This window comes from Furipterus horrens, unplaced genomic scaffold (genome assembly GCF_987537825.1).
Source record: "Furipterus horrens unplaced genomic scaffold, mFurHor1.1.pri manual_scaffold_4, whole genome shotgun sequence".
Classification (NCBI taxonomy): domain Eukaryota; kingdom Metazoa; phylum Chordata; class Mammalia; order Chiroptera; family Furipteridae; genus Furipterus; species Furipterus horrens.
The window spans coordinates 51,005,807-51,026,338 of NW_028327174.1; the positions used below are offsets into that span (position 1 = coordinate 51,005,807).

The 20,532-nt window shown below is 41.2% G+C and overlaps 1 protein-coding gene across 1 annotated transcript in view; it reads left to right on the forward strand.

The window, feature by feature from the left end:
• The first annotated feature begins 525 nt into the window (after window positions 1-525).
• Window positions 526-20,532, forward strand: part of DIP2B (DIP2 acetate--CoA ligase B (putative)) — a 223,562-nt gene continuing 203,555 nt past the window's right edge. Inside the window, exon 1 of the mRNA XM_090273151.1 lies at window positions 526-763. Coding sequence (XP_090129277.1) covers window positions 664-763 — 100 coding nt within the window. The 5' untranslated portion in view covers window positions 526-663. The remainder of the gene's footprint in view (window positions 764-20,532) is intronic.

Here is a 20,532-nt window from a genome sequence, read left to right on the forward strand (position 1 = left end):
CTTGCATAGCTCAGAGGATTGAGCCCTAGACTGTGAACCAAAAGGTTGCCAGTTCGATTCCCAGTCAGGGCACATGCCTGGGTTACAAGCCAGGTCCCCAGCTGGGGGTGTGCCAGAGGCAATCCATTGATTTAAAAAAAAAAAAAAAAATGAAGAAGAAGTGGCCTTGTTCACATCCCTGTAAATGGGCAGGTGTCAATCAGGGCCAAGTGGAGGAAAGGACAAGACAAAGGCAAATATTATTAAGTGAAGAGAGCTGGGAAAGTATTGCCTGGAGCCCCTGAAAAGTCCTCGCACATGACATGAGTTCGTAAACGGTTAAATAAACGCTTCGTGTCCACGCCATCAACACCGTAAACCCATTTTGTGCTGGAGATTTCGGGGTGGTGGTTTTTGGCTTGTCTTTTCAGGATCTTCCCAGTAGAGGGCGCCGTAAGCTCGTGAGTTCTGAGTTTGACTGCTCTGTTGAGGCGGAGCGTCCTCAGCCCGGGGGCGGGGCCGGCGCGCTCACGTGACCCTCGCTCATGGCGGCGGCGGTAGCATCGGTGCTGGTGGCGCTCGGCGGCCGGAGCCGGATCCTGTAGCCGGGGTGTGGGCCCGCGTCAGTCCGTCCCTCCTGCGGCCCCCTCTCTTGTCTTCCGGAGCGTGGCTGGCGGACCCGGGATGGCGGAGCGAGGCCTGGAGCCCGCGCCGGCTGCGGTGGCGGCTCTGCCGCCCGAAGTGCGGGCTCAGCTGGCGGAGCTGGAGCTGGAGCTCTCGGAAGGTAGGAGCCCGGCGCGGGTGCGGGCGTCCGGACGCCGCTGCGGATCGTGGCGAGAGGGAGACCAGGTCGCCGCCGCGCGTTCTGGTGGCCGTGCGGGCGAGAGGGGAGGACGATGCCGGAAATCTGGCTCGGGCTCTGAAGGGCCGTCTTCTCTCCTCTCCCACGCGGGGAAGTGGGTTTCCCGTGTCGTTCATTGTGTTCTCTGGGAGGGGGGAAAGCAGGGGCTCGGGGAAGAGGTCCTCGCAGGCCCGGGCTGCTTCTGCACTCCCTGCGCCCCGAAGCCCGAGACAAAGCTGCGCCCTCCGCTTCTGTCCGGGCGTCTGGGCACGGTTGGGGGTGGGGGTGAGGCTGCGAGCAGGGCGGCTGACAGCTTTCTCCCGTCCTCTACCCTTTTCGAGGGGAGGGCCCCACGCCTCTTTCAGTCCCCCGCCCCCCTTCAAAAAAAAGAGAAAGACACATGGGAAATCCGCAGCATTTCTTTTTCGTCTTTTAACAATGCGCGACGCCTCCCCGGTGACAGGAGTGAGATAGAAGCAGGGTGGGCGATCGAGGGTCCTAGAGACATTAGAAGCAGTGGCTTCCATCCAGAGAGGGACACGGCGCTGCTTTGAGACCACCTTTGTCATAAGGGTTTTTTCCCCTGGTGCCTTTACTGAGGCTGAATTTCCCGCATCCAATCACCTTTTGGAGTCTTTGGAGAAGGAAAGGAGAGGTAACATGCAAATCCTGGCCGGCACCCTCTCTTTTGACAGTAGATTGGTACTAGGAGGGCTGGGTTTATTTTGAGAAATAAAAGAATGAAATAAGTCAAGCCACCGTTATTAGAGAAGTCCTTTGGATAACAATGAGAGAAACATTGCTCTGTCGTGGGCATGTGATCAGGCTTCTGGTGCAGTTGTGATCAGTTCTCATAAAGTTCCTGTTTTTGTCACAGGCTGCTGCTGAGACAAAAGCAGCATTTTGTCCAAGGTTGATGTCAGCACTGTGGTGGTGTCCCCAGTGTTGCATATTCTTGCCGAGTTCCTTGCCAAAGGCCCTCTTTGATAGCATGTTTCAAGTGGATTAAAAATTGTTGATTGGAAAAGAAGAATGTGACAAGTTCCCAGGAGAGTTCTGACTTTGCTTACTTATGGAGACATTAGCTACCCGCCCCTCATCCTTTACAGTGAAAAACCAGGCATAGATTTGAGTGTTGTAAATCCAGTTTGACATGGGCGGAAATTTCATTTGCACTTGACTACCAACATATATGTTTCAGTTAGTCAGTTAGGAAGTTATTCTTTGGTAGTGGATGAGTTTGTTTCTGTGTTTAGGGCATTGCCATTCCTTCTGCCTCTCAACCTACTTTAAGTGCTTCTCGACTAAGCATCGTTTTTAAATCTGTGATGACTTCCATTCAGTTCTGACTTTTGAAACAGTTTATAATAACAAATCAGCTATCTTTGATTAGCTAGAGAGAGGTTTGACTGGATGTTGGTGCCAGAGCAAGATTAAAAATAGAAGTTGATTGCTTTTACACCTAGAGGGGAATCTTGGAAGCTCCTTTTTCTTGATATTTCTGTTTCCAGCTGATTATTGTTCACTTCTCTGGGTATTTCTAGAGATGATTCTGAGGAACTGTTTCTAGGATTCACAGTGATGAGCTCACGTCTCTCTCCTTCAGAAAGGTGGGAAACTCCTACAAACTGTGAATACCAAGGCTTAAACATTTTTAGGGACAAGTGCATGGTTTGCCTTCCAATGCAGAATTGTTTTGGGTGGCGTATGGTGTAGTCTCCATTGGTTTCTATTAGATTTATACTCTGTTATCCTGTATTTCACCTCTGTAAGTAATGCATAGCCGGAAAAATGCAGCTGAAAAACCTTAGGCCTGCAGTGTCAGCAACTTGGCCATCTGCTCCACTCTTGCTGAAAGTACAGAGAGTGGTGGCTGGAGAAGTAGAGATATTTTTAGGAATTCAAGTGAAGTTGAAACAACCCAGCAGCCCCCCAAGCTATAGCATGATGTTATTTGTGATGTTTGTAGCATATTTAGAACCAACCTTTGTTTGTTTTACATTTTCTCTACAGTTTCTGCTCTGGCAAAAGTGCTTTATTTTTCTAAATAGAGGAGATGCTTTTAACTATGTGTCTGTCATGTATTGCTGGCCTTGGTGCACTCTTTCCTTGATTTTATTCATTTTTTTTTAAGATTCAGACTCTAGGTGGTCTTCCTTATAGCGATAGTCTGAATTGTCTGCTGTTAAAGACTTATCTTTGTGCTTGCCTGTATTTTCAGCTGCAGGCTTTGGTGATAAAGCAGCCAACTGCGCTGAAACCCGAGTTTGTGCCTCCTCAGGCTGTTTGCCGCAGAGCCCAGGGCAGAGCCTCGTGCTGTGTGGCTGGTGCTTCAGGCAGGTCAGCGTGGACTTGGTGCTTAAGCCTCCTGCTTCTGCACCAAAGAGGATAGCCTGAAACTCTCTGCAGAATCATTTTAAATTTCACTTACACATAATCACGAGCTTTTTAAAAGATAAATTGAATAGGTAGGAAGTTTCTACAAAAATCCCTGTGATTGAAAACATTTTCATGATCCACCAATATTATTTATTATATATTTGACAGTAGGCTCTTTTGTCTGAACTTTATTCCTATGTTTTAGTCAACTGTATGCACATAAAATAACACTAATAATGAGAATTATTTGTTTAAATCTGCCTGATAATGCAGATTTATGTAATGATCTTATGTACCATGTCATTTGAGCTTCGCTCTGACTTTGTGATTAGGTAAACAGGTATGACCCCTCCCCCCGCCCCCGCTTTTGGTATAACAGGGGAAAACAGGCACAGAAAGGTTAAGTGTTTTATCTAAAGTTGCTCATGTAATAAGTGCTATCATCCTAAGCTTCCATGTAATTATGGCATCAATTACCATCGAATGATTTGATATCTTTACTGTTAACTGATTGCACAAGCTGTTAACTCTAATTTTTACTTTGAGGAAAGGCTATGAGACAGTTGTATGCTACAATTCCAATTAGTCTGGTTGATTCTCTTTCTGAACTCTTTCAAATCTATCATTCATGTATTTGATCCAGGCATTTATTTTGTGCCCACTGTGTGCTAGGGATACAGAGGTGAGCAGGGTACTGTATTAGCTTTCAAGCAGCTTCAAGTCTGGTAGGGAGATCACTTAAAAACAGCAACAGAACTGCGCACATGAGACCACCATGGAGTTCTGTACAGAGGCTGCCGTCTAAGAAAAGAGGGAGCTATCTCCTTTGTCATTGTGAAAAAGAAGCAACAGGGAACTCTGAATGTGAGATTGGATTGGCTGGCTGCTAGAGAAGGCTGTGGTTTAGCTTGTGCAGGTCAGTCCTGTGTGTGAAGGAAAGGAGGACAGAAATCCCATACTTCTGTGGCCTGTCGGAAAGAGTGCAAGTCTTTCAGTGTCTGAGAACAGTCCAAAGATGACAACTGGGAAGGTATTTGAGATAAAATAACACTTACAGGAAGGGATCCTCCCTTTTCTTGTTTGAACACTTCACTGAGCACAAACACAACAAACACAGTCACATCCTCCCTTTCTGCTGTCTGTTTCATCACACGTCTCAGCCGTCCTTAAAACACGGGCCTGGGGTCCACCTTGAAGGTGGATAAGAGAGGGCGGGGATTTGAAGTGAACCCTCTTGAGGAGAAGGGAAGCGAGGGGGTAGTTGAAGAGGAAAAGGGTAAGATACTGGAGAGAGATGTTTTTCACAATCTCAGAAACTGACAGCTAGAATTGAGCCACCAGAAAAGAGGCAAATCCCTCTTGCTTTACTTATAATGGGAAAGTGGGCCACTTCCCCCCAAATCTGTAGCAGGGTCATGGATTCATAGGATGTACCTTTATCAGGAAACTATATCTAAGCAGTTGTCATACCTGATGCTAGTAGCATTAAGGAAAGCAGGGGTGTGGATTTTTAAATAACCCAAACCGGACATTATCTAAGTGATTTACCCCCTGAAAACTTACATGTATTTCTTTTTGGTGGGCTGTACTCATCTTTTGTTGGAACTCAACTTTAGGAATTGTTGTCAGAGCCTGTGGCACATTCTTTTGAAAATCCTCATGGTGGCAAATTGTAGTTCTTTGAGGGTGGATTTTCATTTTATGATGACCTGGAGTCAGGTTAGAGAAAAGCTGGTTGATTTCCTTTTGGAGTCCAAACTACTTGTGATTGAAAAAATTGGAGTCATTATAAACTGATTTTTAGTCATGACTGTCAAAAACTTAGAATGATTGTGAACTGGTTTTGAGGGCAGTTCCAGAATAGAAATGGTGACAAATTCTGTCTCTTGGAAGAATGATTTGCCTTATAAATGAGAGCTCTTGTTTGGATGCCTTAAGTTCCAGACTGTTTTGAAAAATTAACCTTGTTGTTTGACAGTCCTGTTGCATTGAACTGAATTTTTGAATAAGAGAAACTCTTCACTCTTAGCCCGGTCCTTGGTGGCTACTTTCTTCCCTGGCCTGTGTAAGGACTGGCGGTTCAGGGTTGATATTCAGATGACTGGCTAAAAAGAGTCTTCAACACTATATTTGTATTATAATTACTACCAATTTCTATGGAATGCTCTTTGAAATGCTCCATCCTGTTAATGTGCAAAATTTCTCACGGTTCTTTATAAGAGTTCAGCTGAAGTACTACTTTCTTAATAAAACTGACCCTGAACACTGTGAGCTTTCTTGCTTCAAACCTTACAGCATTTACAGTTTATATAATTTTTGCAAATTATATACTTTATAATAATTTAAATTGCTTTTTATTTCACCTAAATGTAGGCTCCTACAAAGGTGAGGTCATTTATACCTTAAACTTCTTTAAATAACTCCCACCTGTTTCTTCCTTGTATTGTTTTAGGAGTACAATAAATTTTTGTTCACTTCAATTTGATTTGAATTGAAACATACAGTCTCTGTCTTGTTTGTGGGTCTCTGATGCCTGTGCTCTTAACTACCATGCTGTAGTGACTTGGCCTGTCTTGAGGACTTGATTTTGGCATAAGGTGGGGTGGTGTAATCATTTGAGAGACAAAGGTTTTGGCACCTGGTGGGCTTGGGTCCAAGTCCTGGCATATCGCTTGCTAGCTCTGTGACCTTGTGCAGACTGCCTAACCACCCTGATTTTAGCGTCTTCAATGCTTAAAAAAGAAATGACAATCTCATTAGGGTTGTAAGGAGGTTTCAAATGAGATCATAGAAAAATGGAGTGTAGTGTGTGGCATACACTTAGCACTTGGTACACGTAATCTTTATTTCTGACAGTGATATGTGTGACTTGGCTGTTTTTAATATCTTGTGTTACTTAGCAGAGTATGGTTATATATGAAGTAATGAATGGGATCAATTTGTGTCTATATTTTTTAAAAGACTTCACTCCATCATCGGTTGCTCCTGTCTGCACCCTCTACCCTTAGTTCAGCACATCTTGGGTCACCGCAAGCAGGTGACTGGAGCAGAGAAGAGTGGTTGGTTTGTTTCATACAGACTTCTGGCATGCGTACATTTCCGAGCCTGTAGGTTCTGGCAGATGGCTCTGAAATGTAAGTGTGATTTCTGAGACTCAAGCATCTACAAGCTATGAAAAGGCTCGTGTGGATCCTCAGAACCTTCAAATAGTTTTCAACTCTTCCTTTCTTTGTCCAGCTATTTTCAACCTTTTTCAATCTCATGGCACATATAAACTAATTGCTAAAATTCTGCAGCACACCAAGAAATATATTTTTTGTCAATCCAACAAAAAATTAAGTATAATTTTGATTCATTAACACCGGATGGCTATTGTGTTGACTGTTGTCATTTTTTTTATTTGACAATCTAAGGGAAAAGAAGACTGTTGTCATTTTTTTAATTTGACAATCTAAGGGAAAAGAAGTCAGTGCCCCTGACTAAAGGATCAGGTATCCCATGTTTTAAAAATTCTGGGGGCACATCAGTTGAAAATCACTTAGTCCTCCATTTGCGTTTAGAGAACAAATCCTTTTGGTTCCTCCTTGAAAAATTGTCCTGCATGTACTTTTCCTTTGAGTTGCATTTACCACCAGCAATTTTCAGCCCTCTATCTTTAGATTTAAGGGCTTGATTTTTATCTCCCTTCACCTCTAGATTTATGTTTCATCTTTTAAAAAACACTACTTTTATCTAAAGCCATTGCTAAATCCAAAGCTCTGTTAATCATTGTCTTTACATTCTGTGTTTTCTAAAGGCAAGGTGGTCTCCTATATCTCTTTTCCTAGAGAGTCTGAATTAGTGCTTTTGTATACAAATAGTCTGTCTTTTTGGTGATTGAATACATCATAGAGGTTTAAGTGAGAGTTTTAAAATATCTGTGTTTCTAAAAAGTTAAGTTGCTTTCCTGTGTAGGTGCTCTTCTATGGACAAGATTGCTTGTGACAGCCATTTCTTTGGAATTCCTTAGCCTCACAGCTGACAGAATCTGTGGATGCATGGATTGAGTGTGAGTGCTTATGTGCCTTTTTGAGGGACAGAGCCTACAGCTTTCATCAGTTTCTTAAAGAGGACTGTGAAGTGAAGTTAAGAACCAAGTCTATCACCTTTCATTCTCACTAGCTTGTAAGGAAAGCCAAACTCCCTCAGCTTCCCTCCTCAACATTCACAGACTTATCTGTATCAGTTCCCACCCTTATCCCTTTTCCTTTTCTCAGAGGAAGAAATACCCCTTCCTCTTCAACAGTCTGTCCCTCTGATTGTGTTCTCAGACCCATTCTCCTCTTCTGGGATCTTGGGAGTGTACTTCATTGATTGATCTATTCATTCATGGTCTTTTGTCTGTCTCTTCTCATCTTTAGCCTCTCACTTACCACTTGGCTCTTGGCTCTTTTCCTTCAGCCTGTAATAAATATGCCGAAGTTTCTCCCATCTTAAGAGCAGCAGCTTCCCACATCTTGTATTGGAATCTGTTTGCTCTCCCGTGCTGGCACTCTCTCCCTCTTATTGATCCTAGAAGGTAGAGGCTACAGTTCCTTTGTCTTCTTCCCTTTGCTCACTACTCAGTCCATTGCTCTGTGCCATCAAGCCTCTGAAACAACCGTCTGCGAGGCCACCAATAACTTCTACTTTCAGACTGAAAAGTACCCACTGGATACAGCGTCTTTCTCTACAGCATTGGATCTTTATAAAACTCTCTCCTTCCTTAGCTTTCCCCTTCTCCCTGTTTCTTCTCTTCTTCTTGATATCTGTCATTAGCCTTCCTCTCCCTTCACATACACTTGCTGAGTCATCTCATCCTTGCCCAGAGCTCCAGCTGTGATGGCTGTGAGATGGCCCCCTAGGCTGTGTCTCTAGCCCTGAGCCCTCTGCTCCAGACCATCCCTTGGTTCCCCTAGGCAACTGTAATTTAGTTAAGTCCAAAACTGTACTATTTGTTTCAGCCCGCTCCACAAATACTCCCCAATTCAGAATGTCCTCTTATTCAGGTCAGAAACTTGGGGGTCATCCTTAGCTTCTAATGGATCACTGACTTTTGTTGACTCTGCTTCCTCCCCTCCATTCGCACTGTCTTTGCAATCAGATGCTCTACCACTGAACTGTAGCCCCAGATCCACAATCTTCGCTGAGGCTCTTACCATCCTGCTCAGATCATTGCAGTAGTCTCCTAACTTGTCTGCCTTCCCCAAGTCTCTGCTTCTCCAGTCCAGCCTTCTCAATTCTGTGATGGAGTGCTCATTCTGAAACACAGATCTAACTGTGTCCTCCCTGTTTAAAAGTTCTCATTGGTTTCTCCCATCCACAGGAGGAAATCCAAGCATCTTCTGTGTACCCAGGCCTGCCTGCCTTTTTAGCCTTGTTTCCTGCTCCTTCCGTGTAGTCCTCTCTTCTGTAGCCGTGCCGAATGACTTGTACTTCCCCGAGTGCACTGTGGTTTTTCATGTCCATGCCTTTGTATACGCTGCCTTTCTTTGAGAAATGCCCACTCTGGCATGTTCTCCTTTTTCTGCCTGGTTAACTTGTGTTCCACTCAATTTCCTGTAAGAAACCAGCCTTTCCTAAGCTCTCTTAAGAAGTTAAGATCTCTGTATAAGTAGGCATCAGTTATTGAGTGCTTATTATGTAACAGGCCCTGTACTTAGTATTTTATATACCTTGCCCCACCTGTAAGTAGGTGCTGCATAAATAGCTCCTGTGGTCATGATGATGAGGGAACTGAGCTAGTGAAAAGCACCTGAGCATTGAGGAGTGCAGTGTGTGCCCAGCCCTGCCCTGTTGTTACCCACTGCCTGAGCTTGACTTTTCTCCCTACCCCTAACAGTAACATTCTGACATGAATGGCAAAGGGGAAAGAACACTTGACTTGAGTCATTTAGAACTGGGGTCAAGTACTGTGTAGCTTTGGGCAAGTCTTTGAAATGTGCTTCTAATCCTAACAGCTCCTGAAGATAGGTGTGTGATTTCCATTTCGTAGAGACTTGTTCAAGAACATGAAGCCTGAAAGTCCAATGTGCTGAGGTTGGAACCCAAGTCAGCTTGGCTCCAAACCCCACAGTGTTTCCAACATTACCATTTTCCTCCATCTCCCTGAATCATGTTTCAAATAGTTTTGGCAAAATTCTCTTCCATTTTAACTATTGGGCCCCACTTTTCTTAAGGTGCAGCACCTTTCTTTGGAGTTTTGGAGGTAGGCTTCCCTGAAAGGAAAAGAATGGAATGTTCTATTTTCAGAGAAATAGATAGAAATAGGAGTGAGGGCATTATTTCTTCTTCTTCCTTCTTCTTCTTCTTCTTCTTCTTCTTATTATTATCTTAATCCTCACTTGAGGACATTTTTTTTTTCATTGCTTTTAGAGAGAGAGAACCATCGATTGGTTGCCTCGAAGGGGCCGGGACCAGGGATTGAACCCATAACCTAGTAGATGCTCTGACCGGGAATTGAACCCACAACTTGGGTTATGAGACAATGCTCCAACCAACTGAGCCACACCAGTCAGGGCAAGGAGTGAGGTTGCTGATTTTTGACCTTGCTTTGCCAGAACCAGGGGGATCAGGATTTTTAAAACATATTAGGAGAGTTTCTTTCATGCCAGCCTAGCTTCCTGCCAGATGTAGCTTCTTTATTTCTTAAAAGAACAAAAAATATCAGGTAAAATCCTATTAGACTTATCTATGAAGTGCAAGATAATTTTATGTGCTTATGTTTTGATATTAATTCATTTTCTTCCTTGCATTGAGATGGGGATGATGAGAAGCTAAAAACCCAGGAGGAAAATATTTTGGATGTTTCACAGGACAGCCCTAATGAAACTAGGTCTGGTGTCTTTGAAAACTCCTTGGTGTGCACTGGACTTGAAGTTCTGGATTACAGATACAGGATTGTGATTACATTCTGGTTAAGAAGGAGGTTTTACTATTGCTATTGTTCCCCCCACCTTAGGATATTTAATGTTTAATTTTAATTAATGTATAAATTAAATATTTCTGTAAATGACATGTACTTAATTGATTTTTCTTGGAGTTATTTCTTATTTTGTGAAGGAACAGTGCTCTGATAGCCCTTTATTTTCAGAGGACTATTGCTTTTAGGGATAAATTAAAGCATCTATAGGGTTTTTCTTTTTAAGGACCTTGGATTATGTTGTCTCAAGTTATTCACAGACTGGAACTTGGGAATTTTAACTGGGGTCAGGCATGAACTCATGATGGTACTGACGAGTCTTCTCACTGAACCTGCTTTATAAAAGTGAACCCAGCCAGAATCATTGGGCAGAAGCTTCTGATAATTTCTTGTTTAGTAAATCTGTGACTGAGGCAAACAGGCTTAAGTTTTTTTAAAATTGAGGTGTAATTGACGTCTCATTATATTAAAGTATACAAAATAATGATTCGGTATTTGTATATATCATGAAATGATTGCCACAGTAAGTCTAGTTAACATCGGTCCATCACTGTACACAGTTACAATTTTTTCCCCGTTTTAAATTTTTATTTTTTATTTTTTTTAAAAGACTTTATTTTTAGAGAGGGAAAGGGAGGGAGAAAAAGAAGGAGAGAAACATCAATGTGTGGTTGCCTCTTGTGTGCCCCTAGCTGGGGGCTGGCCCACACCCCAGGCATGTGCCTTGACTAGGAATTGAACTGGTGACTCTTTAGTTTACAGGCCTGTACTCAATCCACTGAGCCACACCAGCCAGGGCAAAATTTTAAAGAGTTGTCATTCTTACCTTATTGGATTTCCTTTCTGGTTTGGAGAAACTTTCATTTTTAAATTGAACATGTGGAAAAATCGTAGGTATGAGTTTTTCTCTCCATAACATTGTTTTTATTCAAGAAGACCAAGGGAAATACTAGAAGATGAATTTCCTGTTTAAACAAACAACTTCTTTATTACTTGGTTCTCTGAGCTCTGCTTTCCAATGTTACTTCTATATTATAGCTATTTTTCAAATTATCTTACAGTTATGAAGTTTTCATTTGCCTAAATATTCTTATCTCCCTTTGTGAGCTGCTTGAGGACAGCATACAGCATCCTTGACCATTAGTGCTTTTGAGTTCTTATTCAACCAGTGAGTGAATCTAAACTGTTCTTTCCTTGCCAGTGTCTGACAGATTCTTTTATTACAGTCAGACTTGTTTCCTCACTCTTTCCTGGCGGAGTCATTCCCATCCCTGTGCCTTTGCAGTGACTGTTTTCTTTGTTAGGACTGCCTTTTCTCCTACTAAAATTTACCTGTGTTTCAGGGCCCAGCTTCATCATAAAATCCCCTGACTGAGTCAGTGCATATTAATCTCTTCTGGTTTTAGACTGGTTGTGTACAGTTAACACCGTGTAAAAGAAAATATTTCTCAGCTGAAAAGAGTTCGCAAATTGAAAAAGACTGCAGATTGAATGAGTTCACTGTGTTTGAGGCAAAATCGGTAAGAAAAAGCACAGACCTAGGCATATTCTGAAATTAGTGGAAAGAAAAAAGCCCCTAAAAACTAGTCGATAGGAACATAAAGTTAAAACTACAACAACAAAAAAAGATTATTTGTAGTACTGTAACTTTGATGATGGTGTAAGAAACATCTGCAGATTATTTAGAGAAAAGGTGTACCTTCCAAGAATCCTAGATTCTAGGTGTTATTCATCTTTCAGGGTAAAGAAAGCCCTATGTGAGTTTGCAAGTGCTCAGACATATCACCCAGAAACTCCACTCTAAGCAATATACTCTAATTAAACAGATAATATAGGGGAAATAGAGGAAATAGTGATGGACAGTGGACTTTGATATATGAGTAAGTAGGTATTATAGATATAGTAAATATATAATTATATACATTGAGAGTGACAAGGAATATGTAATACAAATGTTTAGTAAGGGTGTTTGAAATAGAAGAGATTGTAAGGGAGAATTGACTTGTCTGAATGAAGTATTCTCAATATATCAGCAAAACTCAAGTGTTATGGGACAGAGTACTGTGGGGGTGGGTGGGAGGTGGAAGCATTCTTTAGTATCATTGGGATGTTGAGAGGGAAATATGTGAATGAACTGTCTTGGTGAGGAGAAAAACACTTTGTTTATAATGTTAAAATTATAAAATACTTAAAGATAAATATCACAAGAAAGGTACAGGATGTGTATGAAGAAAATTGTACAACCTTAAGGATGTTAAAGCAAGAGCTGCAAAAATGGAAATACATATGTTCCTGGATGGGAGGACTAAATATATAAAATGTAATGGAAATCAACTACAGCTCCAATGGAGATTTCTTTTGGAGGTGGGGAATTCGATAAAATGATCTCGGTGTTCATATGGAAGGGAAAATGTTTTAGAATGTGAAGAACATTTAGAAACAGAATAGCGAGGTGACCCTTGATTTACTGTGTATTAAAACAAATTCTCAAATCACTTATAGTCAAAGCAGTATGGTTTTAGCATTTAAATCAGGATGAGTAAACAGAATGAAGTGCTCATATCCTTGTATATGTAGGAAAAATAATACGAAAACATGAAAGTTTCATGAACTTAGACCAGCTGTCTCCCCAATTGTCTCAAATTAGAAAAGATCTTAAAATAAGTTGGCTGGTACTCCATAGGCCATGAAAAATACTAAACTTCTTGATATTATATTTATCCTGCCAAGAGGAACACAGAGGAACCAGAAAGAAAAGCCCCTTCCTCTTGCAGTATTTTTCCATTGCCCTACACAGACATTGTGCTTAACATCGTGGCAGCTGACGAAGAAAAAATATTTAAAGGGTCCAGCTTTTATTTTTTTTAATTGGCGTATATTTGGCATAAAATATCCTATTAGTTTCAAGTGTACATCATAGTAATTTGATATTTATATAATGAAATGATCATCATAAGAAGTCTAATTATCATCTGTCACAATGCAGTGTGATCACAATATTATTGACTATTCCCTCGGCTGTACATTGCTTTCCTATGACTTACTTATTTTATAACTGGAAGTTTGTACCTCTTAATTCTCTTCCCCTATTTTGATTGTCCCCCCAACCATTTTCCCGCTCTGGTAACCACCAGTTTATTTCTGTTTTGTTTTGTTTTTTAGATTCCACATACATAAGGTATTTGTCTTTTTCTGTCTGACTTTTTTCACTTAGAATAGTAACTTGTCAGTCCATACATATTGTCACAAATGGCAAGGTTTCATTATTTTTTATGGCTAATATTTCATTGTATTTATATATATGTATCACTTTATTCATCCATCCATCAGTGGACACTTAAGTTGCTTTCATATCTTGGCTATTGTAAATTGTGCTGCAGTGAATATGAGTGCATATATCTCTTCAAATTAGTGTTTTCATTTTTTTTCCAAATAAATACCCTGGAGTGGAATTGCTGGGTCGTATGGTAGTTCTATTATTAATTTTTTTGAAGAACTCCTATACTGCTTTCCATAGTGGCTCCACCAATTTATATTTCTTTTCTTTTTAAAAAATTTTAAATTTATTTTTATAGAGAGGGGAAAGGAGGGAGAAAGAGAAGGAAAGGAACATTGATATGTGAGAGAAACATGGATTGGTTGCCTCTCATACATCCCCAACCAGGGACCTGGCCCACAGCCCAGGCATGTGCCCTGACCGGAAATCGTACCCACAACCTTTTGGTGTGTGGGACAATGTTTCAATCAACTGAGCCACATGCCTAGGTCTGGAGTTTTTGCTTAAATGACAACTTCTCCCATCTTTCTCCATCTCATCTACTTTTCATTTTTAAATTTCCTACTTAATACCATTATGTTCATGTATGTATTTATTTGTTTATTATCTGATTCTACATCAGTAAGATGTTAGTTCTGCAAGAGCAGAGACCTTGATGCCTTGTTTCTGCTGGATGTTGGGGTCCAGCACAGAAGGCTCAGTAGACCCTTGTTCAGTGAACAGATGGCTTTGCAAGGAGAAGATTCCAATGGAGTTCCTTATTTGGTGGCAGCTTTTCAGAGTAAAGTACAGACTCTGTAGCCGGGGTCTCTGCCAGGAAGGAAAAGAGACCCCTGTGGAAGCTGGCCAGGACTGGAACTTGGGCCCATGATGTTTCCTGGCATTTGGTTAGTTTCTAAAGTTTGTTTTTCCTTTGTTTCCACCGGTTTATCTGAGCCCACTAATTTTCCATGTGACCTTTATAGTTGGATGATGTGACATCTTTCTATTTCTTCAGCCTATCTGGCTACAATGCTCATTCAATTCAGCTGATATTTATTACGCAAATACTTACAGAAAGCCTGTTACAGTGCTTGTATGAGAGGCCCAGTGCCTCTGCTTTCTGCAGGGGGACATAATTCCTCTTGTGCTTTGTACTTTACTTTGCCCATGTGTTGTTTCCCCTTTTCCTGCTTACCCCATGTTTTACCCACAGGATCTGAAGCATAAGCTCCTTGGGTGGGTCTCTGCACACCAGATATTGTCAACAACGTTCATTTGGGTTTAACTGGTTGGTCTTGGTTGGGAAGAACTAAATATTTCCCAAGTCTGGTTTTCCAGTGTATTTTCTTGGCCACATTACATCTTTTGCAAAATGTTGGGAAACCAGGGAAGTGAAATATTCACAGCCACATGATAAATACTGGGTTTGTTTAGCTAAATCAGACCTTTGGTCGCTTTATCCTAGCCTTTGCAAACAGTGTGGCCATCTAGACTTTCGAGGACATTCATAGGCCACCCATGATATAGCCAACTGTACACACACACCATGCTAGTTTTCTCTCAGGTGCCTATTTGACTGCCTATGTCCAAGATATTGTTCAAATACTAAATTTATTGTCATTTTGCACAAAGGGTAAGTACAATAAAATCTCAAATATTTATTTATTATTCTACCACGAACTTCATTTTTATTTTTGTGGCTGAGAAATAGAACTTGTGAGACATTTTAATAATTAAGATTATTCTATTTCAGTAGAGATGAAAGGAAACATGATTAAAAAGATGATCATGTTGAAAACATGACTAAGATGATTAATAAGTCTTAACTAACAAAAGATCACTATTGCCAGAAGAAGCCAATTGCTCAGAATCCTTAATATGAGATGATTGCCTTCTAACTTTTTCTTACAATTGTAGAAAAAATGGAGTTTTTCATTAGAGGTGGGGATTCTTTCTTGCTTTTTTTCCTTGTCATAGTTTCCTTATCTGTAAAATATGGATAACAGTATCTACCTTATAGGATTGATGTGAGAACTAAATCAGCTAATACATAAAAACCTAGTGATTAGAACAGTACTTGGCACATGGTAAGCACTGTAAGTCTTTGTTATGCTACTGTACTGCTGTGTTATTTTATACTTCTCAAACTTCATGCAGAAGTTGTCATTAGTGAATGGAGCAACTGAACTGGGTAAATGAACTCAAATTTGGTTTCCAGGTTTATCTAAAACAGGATGATAGCTAAAGTCATGAGAATATGTGAGTTCACCCAGGAAAGAGGGCTTGGAGTGAATGGGGAGGACTATTTCAGGCAGACCCCTAAGGAATGCTGACATGGGCAGAGGAAATGAAAGCCAGCAAAGACAATTAGGAAGAAGTGGCTGGAGTTTTAACAAGAAAGCTAGAGAAGGACAATCGGGAATGGTAAGGATTGAGATGAATTCATTGGACTTAGCCACAAAGGTGATTTATGAATTTAGTTAGAGTGTTTTTAATGCAGTGGTGTGGCATTCGGAAACCAGATTATAATAGGTTAAGGAATTAATGGGAGGAATTTCAAAAACAAACCAACTTTCAGTAAGTTTGACTGTAGTTTGGAGGGACGGAGCATTGACAGTTTTTTGTAGTTATTTGCAGGGATAAGATATTGTAAACAACATCTATTGCATAATAAATGTCAAAGAATGCATGTGCAAATATTGAGGGTGCTTAGGTGAAGGGCATTAATGTGCATTCATAATACTGTATCCTGTGTAGTATTCTGGGAGGGAGTCCGTGAAGTAGTATCACAGGCTCAGAGTTAACAACTGAATAGGAGTTTGATGAGAAAACAGATGGGGGGAGGGGGAGGAAGGGGTACTTTAGGTTTGGAGAAAGGCATGGATTTGCTAATAATTGTAGCATGTTTGAGCAATTATGATTTAGTCACCGCTAGAGCATAAAGTATAAGCTTAGTAGGTCCCGTAAGCCAGGACAGGTGAGCAGGGCTGAGAGCATGGCAGAGGTGAGCCTTAGAATTTAAAATTTTAACCTTGCTTCCCTCCCAGTGGGGGTTTGCGTGGGTGTGCCAGGGGGTACTCAGAGCTCTAGGATAAACATGGTACATCTTCTTGGAGTATGCATTTAATTGAATTTTGGGAAAATTATTGCTATATTAAAACATGAAATATAATGCAGAATTAAAATTAAGATAAAATATAATCTTACATTTGAAATTTATTTAAAAAATAATACATTTTGCCCTAATGACTGGCTTCTTCAGGCTTTGTCTCTTTAGACCCTCCATCCCCCATCACTTTCTTCAGGTGAGTTTAAAGAGCACCCACATAGGTCATGGGGAATCATTGAGGAATTGTGAGCTATAGGGGATGACATCTGTATTTGGTCCCAAGAGGAGGATGGTTTCAGACCCTGTGTCACACAACCAAGGGGCACTATTCTCATAGAGTACAATGCAAAATAGCCCTGAATAGGTAAGAACAGGGCAAGAGGGCAAGACAGCACAGGGTGGCTTATAAGGAGGCTACCGAAATGAGCTAGAGGTCTTTGCAGTAGGGTTAGGGAAGAGGGAATGAAAAGAGGTATTTAAGGAGGCAGAATTGATGAGACCCGGTGTGCAGAAGGAGGAAGGCATATGATGTGATAGAAGAACCTAGGTCGACTCCCAGGTTTCTGGCTTAGCATTTTGAGAGGAAGATGGTACCAGTTCCTAATCCAGGGATAGAGAGGCTAAACATAGAGCTGTGAAAGCAGCACCATTTAAGGGGGAAGCTGAAGAAAAAGAGCCTGAGAAAAAGTGTCAGAGAGGTATGTTTGGCCAAAGAGGGAGGAGAAGAGCAAAGCAATAGGTAATTTTAAGAAGTGCCTGTTGCTGCAGAGTGTAACTAAGAGTGGTGCACTGATTGAGAAATGCCACTGAGATGTACAAGTAGAGGAGGTCCCTAGGTGATGACCGCTGCCTGAGCTGTTTTAGTGTAGTAGCGGACCACTGCAGGCTGATCAGTAGTAGGGTAGGGAATCCAAAGCGGAACAGGAGGTGGAAGTCGAGACAGGAAGTGTACACCACTCTTTCAAGGCTGGCTGTGTGAAGTGAAAGGACAAAGAACAGTAGCCAGGATGTTAATAATTTATCTCTTCTTTTTCTCCCCACGAAAGAGTCGGTCACAGAAGACAAGAACTGCCCTTTATTCACCACTTTATCTCCAGGGTAGAAAGAGCTCAATAAGTATTTGATGGCTGAATTAATGAATCATGTTAAGAAGGGAGAGACTTGAACTTGTTCGTTTGGGGAGGAGGGGCAGGGTAAGAGGCCTTAGAGAGGAGGAGTTGAAAGTTTAGAGTAGAAAGGATGTGACAGAACGTGGTCTCTGCGAGTCAGGAAGGTTTTGAGTTTCCAAGCACCTCTGAGTGATTATCCAGGATACCAGGAGTGACTCCTTTACTGCTGAAACAGAAGGAAAGGAGGAAAGGATCAGAGCAGAGGCAGATATTTATAGGCAGAGGAGGAAGTTGAGGGAGTTTTCTCCTGATGGTGTTGTGAGTATTCTTTGAGTTAAAAATAAATTGAGTGTCACGTATGAATCCTTGAAAAACGCTTTGTGAAGACAAAGAAAAAAGCCACCCCTATTTAAGCAGCTGTGCTTCTGTGGAAAGTCATAGACATATAATTGTAGATACACAAGGTTGTGGTCAGTGATGTAAAGGGCAGATGAGGTAAGAGTAGGTGAGACAAGAGCTCTCTAGTCTGAGATGTAAATGTAGGGAGTGGCTGTGAGCTGAGAGAAGGGAATGCACAGGCCACTGTGAAAGCCATGTCGTTCTGCCCCAGAAACAGCAGGAGACTGTCCTTGGATTCTTAGGGAAGTTGGGAGAAGGAAAGGTAGTGCATGAGGCTCACTTTTTCCTCTGTGAGATAAAGTGAACAAAAACTTGAGTGAAGTAGAATAACTTCGTAAGCAACTTCTCTGGTTCTAACGAGAAAAGGCTGGTTTTCAAGTGATTTATTTCTGATTCATTTGACAGGAAACTGATTTCCCAACTTTTGACAACCTGTTATCTAAAATGATTTGTCTAGAAGCAAGAGAAGTGAGAAAGAGGATGTGAGTGTTGCAGTGAGTCATCAAGAACAAGACAAGACCATATCTGTTTACGTCATCAGGTTTTACCTAGAATTAATATAAAGAATAGTAAAGTGTTCATTTTGTTTTCATTAGCAGTTTAATAAGCTCTCACTTGTTCAGAATTCTTTGTTTTCAGTCTAATTAACTTCAATATTACTACATATTTTTCAGGACTTTTTTGAAAGGGAAGACAGAGCAGTGAGGATGGGTTTTATGTCTTCTAGACTTTAGTTGAAATTAAATAACCGACAGAGCTGATTTTTTTCTTTTGCTATTAACCTTACCATCCATTATTGCAAATTGACCTCTGACAGTTCGAGGCAGGATAGAGTTGGACTAGAGTTCTTGGCTGTTTTTTATTTTGCATTTTTAACATGTTCCCTATAAAGTAAAAGGATCGATCCTTCAGAAAGGGGTCAGATTCTAGGGGTTTTGCTTCGAGCAAATAGCAAATTCTAATCACATAACTGCTCTATCTAGGAAGACAAGTTTATAATGTAAAAAGCGCCTGCCCCTTTTTGGAGATAGAAGTAACTTTTTTTTCTCTGACAGAAGGTGAAATCAGAGGTTGACTAAGATATGCTAATTGGAACTTGGTATCATCACAATTGGCTCAGTACTTAGAATCTGGGGGAGTGAGGTGGAGGTTCATAGGGTTTTCCCGCAGCCCCCATCAGAAGTGGGATGGCTTAGAAAAGACGAATTCTAAGTATTTTAGTCAAATAGTTAGGGCACCAGTTAGGCCTTTATTTTGGGGAAGAAAAATGACTCTAAGCATTTTGGGAAGAACCTATGGAACAAGAGTGTTCTGGTCAATTTGTCGTCAGCAAGCTGAGGTCTTGCTGTATTTCTCATTTTCACGGAGAACTAAGTTACAGCCAGACCCCTGTTTCCCCAGCATTTATGTTGTGTAGGGGTGTGTGTGTCTCAGAGGCCCTGTTCAGGACTTTTGGAAGTGACCTGACGTTTGAACCCTTTTATCAGGTTCTCGTTTCTGTTGGCTTTTACACGAATCAATTAGGAAAGTGGTCTGAGATGAGAGGCACAGCCGAGGCAGTGAGTGAGGTAACATGGGGAAAGATCATTGGGTTCCGCTTCCATTTTTACTGCTGATATTTACAAGCTTTGTGACCTTGGGCAAGTTACTTAACCTTTCCTAGCCTCTGGGAGATGAGTGGCTAGATGAGAGAATCTAGTTCTTTCCAACTCTTAATTCCTAAGGTGAACTGTGAGTATGTTTATGAAAGTATATGCAAAGAAAAATCTATTTTAAATTTATTGGGACAGTTACTGTTGAAGGAACATCTGTGTATAGAGAGAATGAATCATCAATGCCTAATTTATAGTCAGCCAGTGAAGACTTATATGTTGAATTTTCTTAAAGCAAGGTATGCACTGAATTATTCAGGATGTGCGCTGCTCTTGTTTTGACCTAGTGAAGGTGGGGGGACAGGATGAATTCCCCTCCCTTCCCTTTGTTCTTCCCTCATTGCAACCTCAGCATCCCTGGCATGTCTTTTGTACTGCTTATCACATTACTTTATAACTGTTGGCTTACATTTCTCTTCATCCTTCCCAGAGGCTGGAAACCATGTCTTTTCTTGCTCATTGTTACTTTCTCTGTTGTAAAACATTGAGGAGAAGAAAGATAGCGAGATGTGACGACATAGCAGCTGAGTCAAAGATGGCCCAGATTTTGCATTTGGGTAACCAGGGGAATGATTGTGTTATATATAGAACCACCGAGGTGCTGGTTTCGGAAGAAGATGAGCATAATTTTGGACATAATGGAATCTGTGGCATTGGCAAGACACTCAGGTAGACTGTCCAATACTCAGTTAGAAACACTGAATATGTCCTGGAGCAGTTGAAGGATTCGGACATCATCTTCGTAAGCTTCACCAGGGTAAATCAGATGTTTGAAAGGGAAAATAAAAAATGAAGCTAGTCCTGGCTGGTGTTCAGTGGATTGATGGCAGGCCTGAGAACCAAAGCGTCACTGGTTCTATTCCCA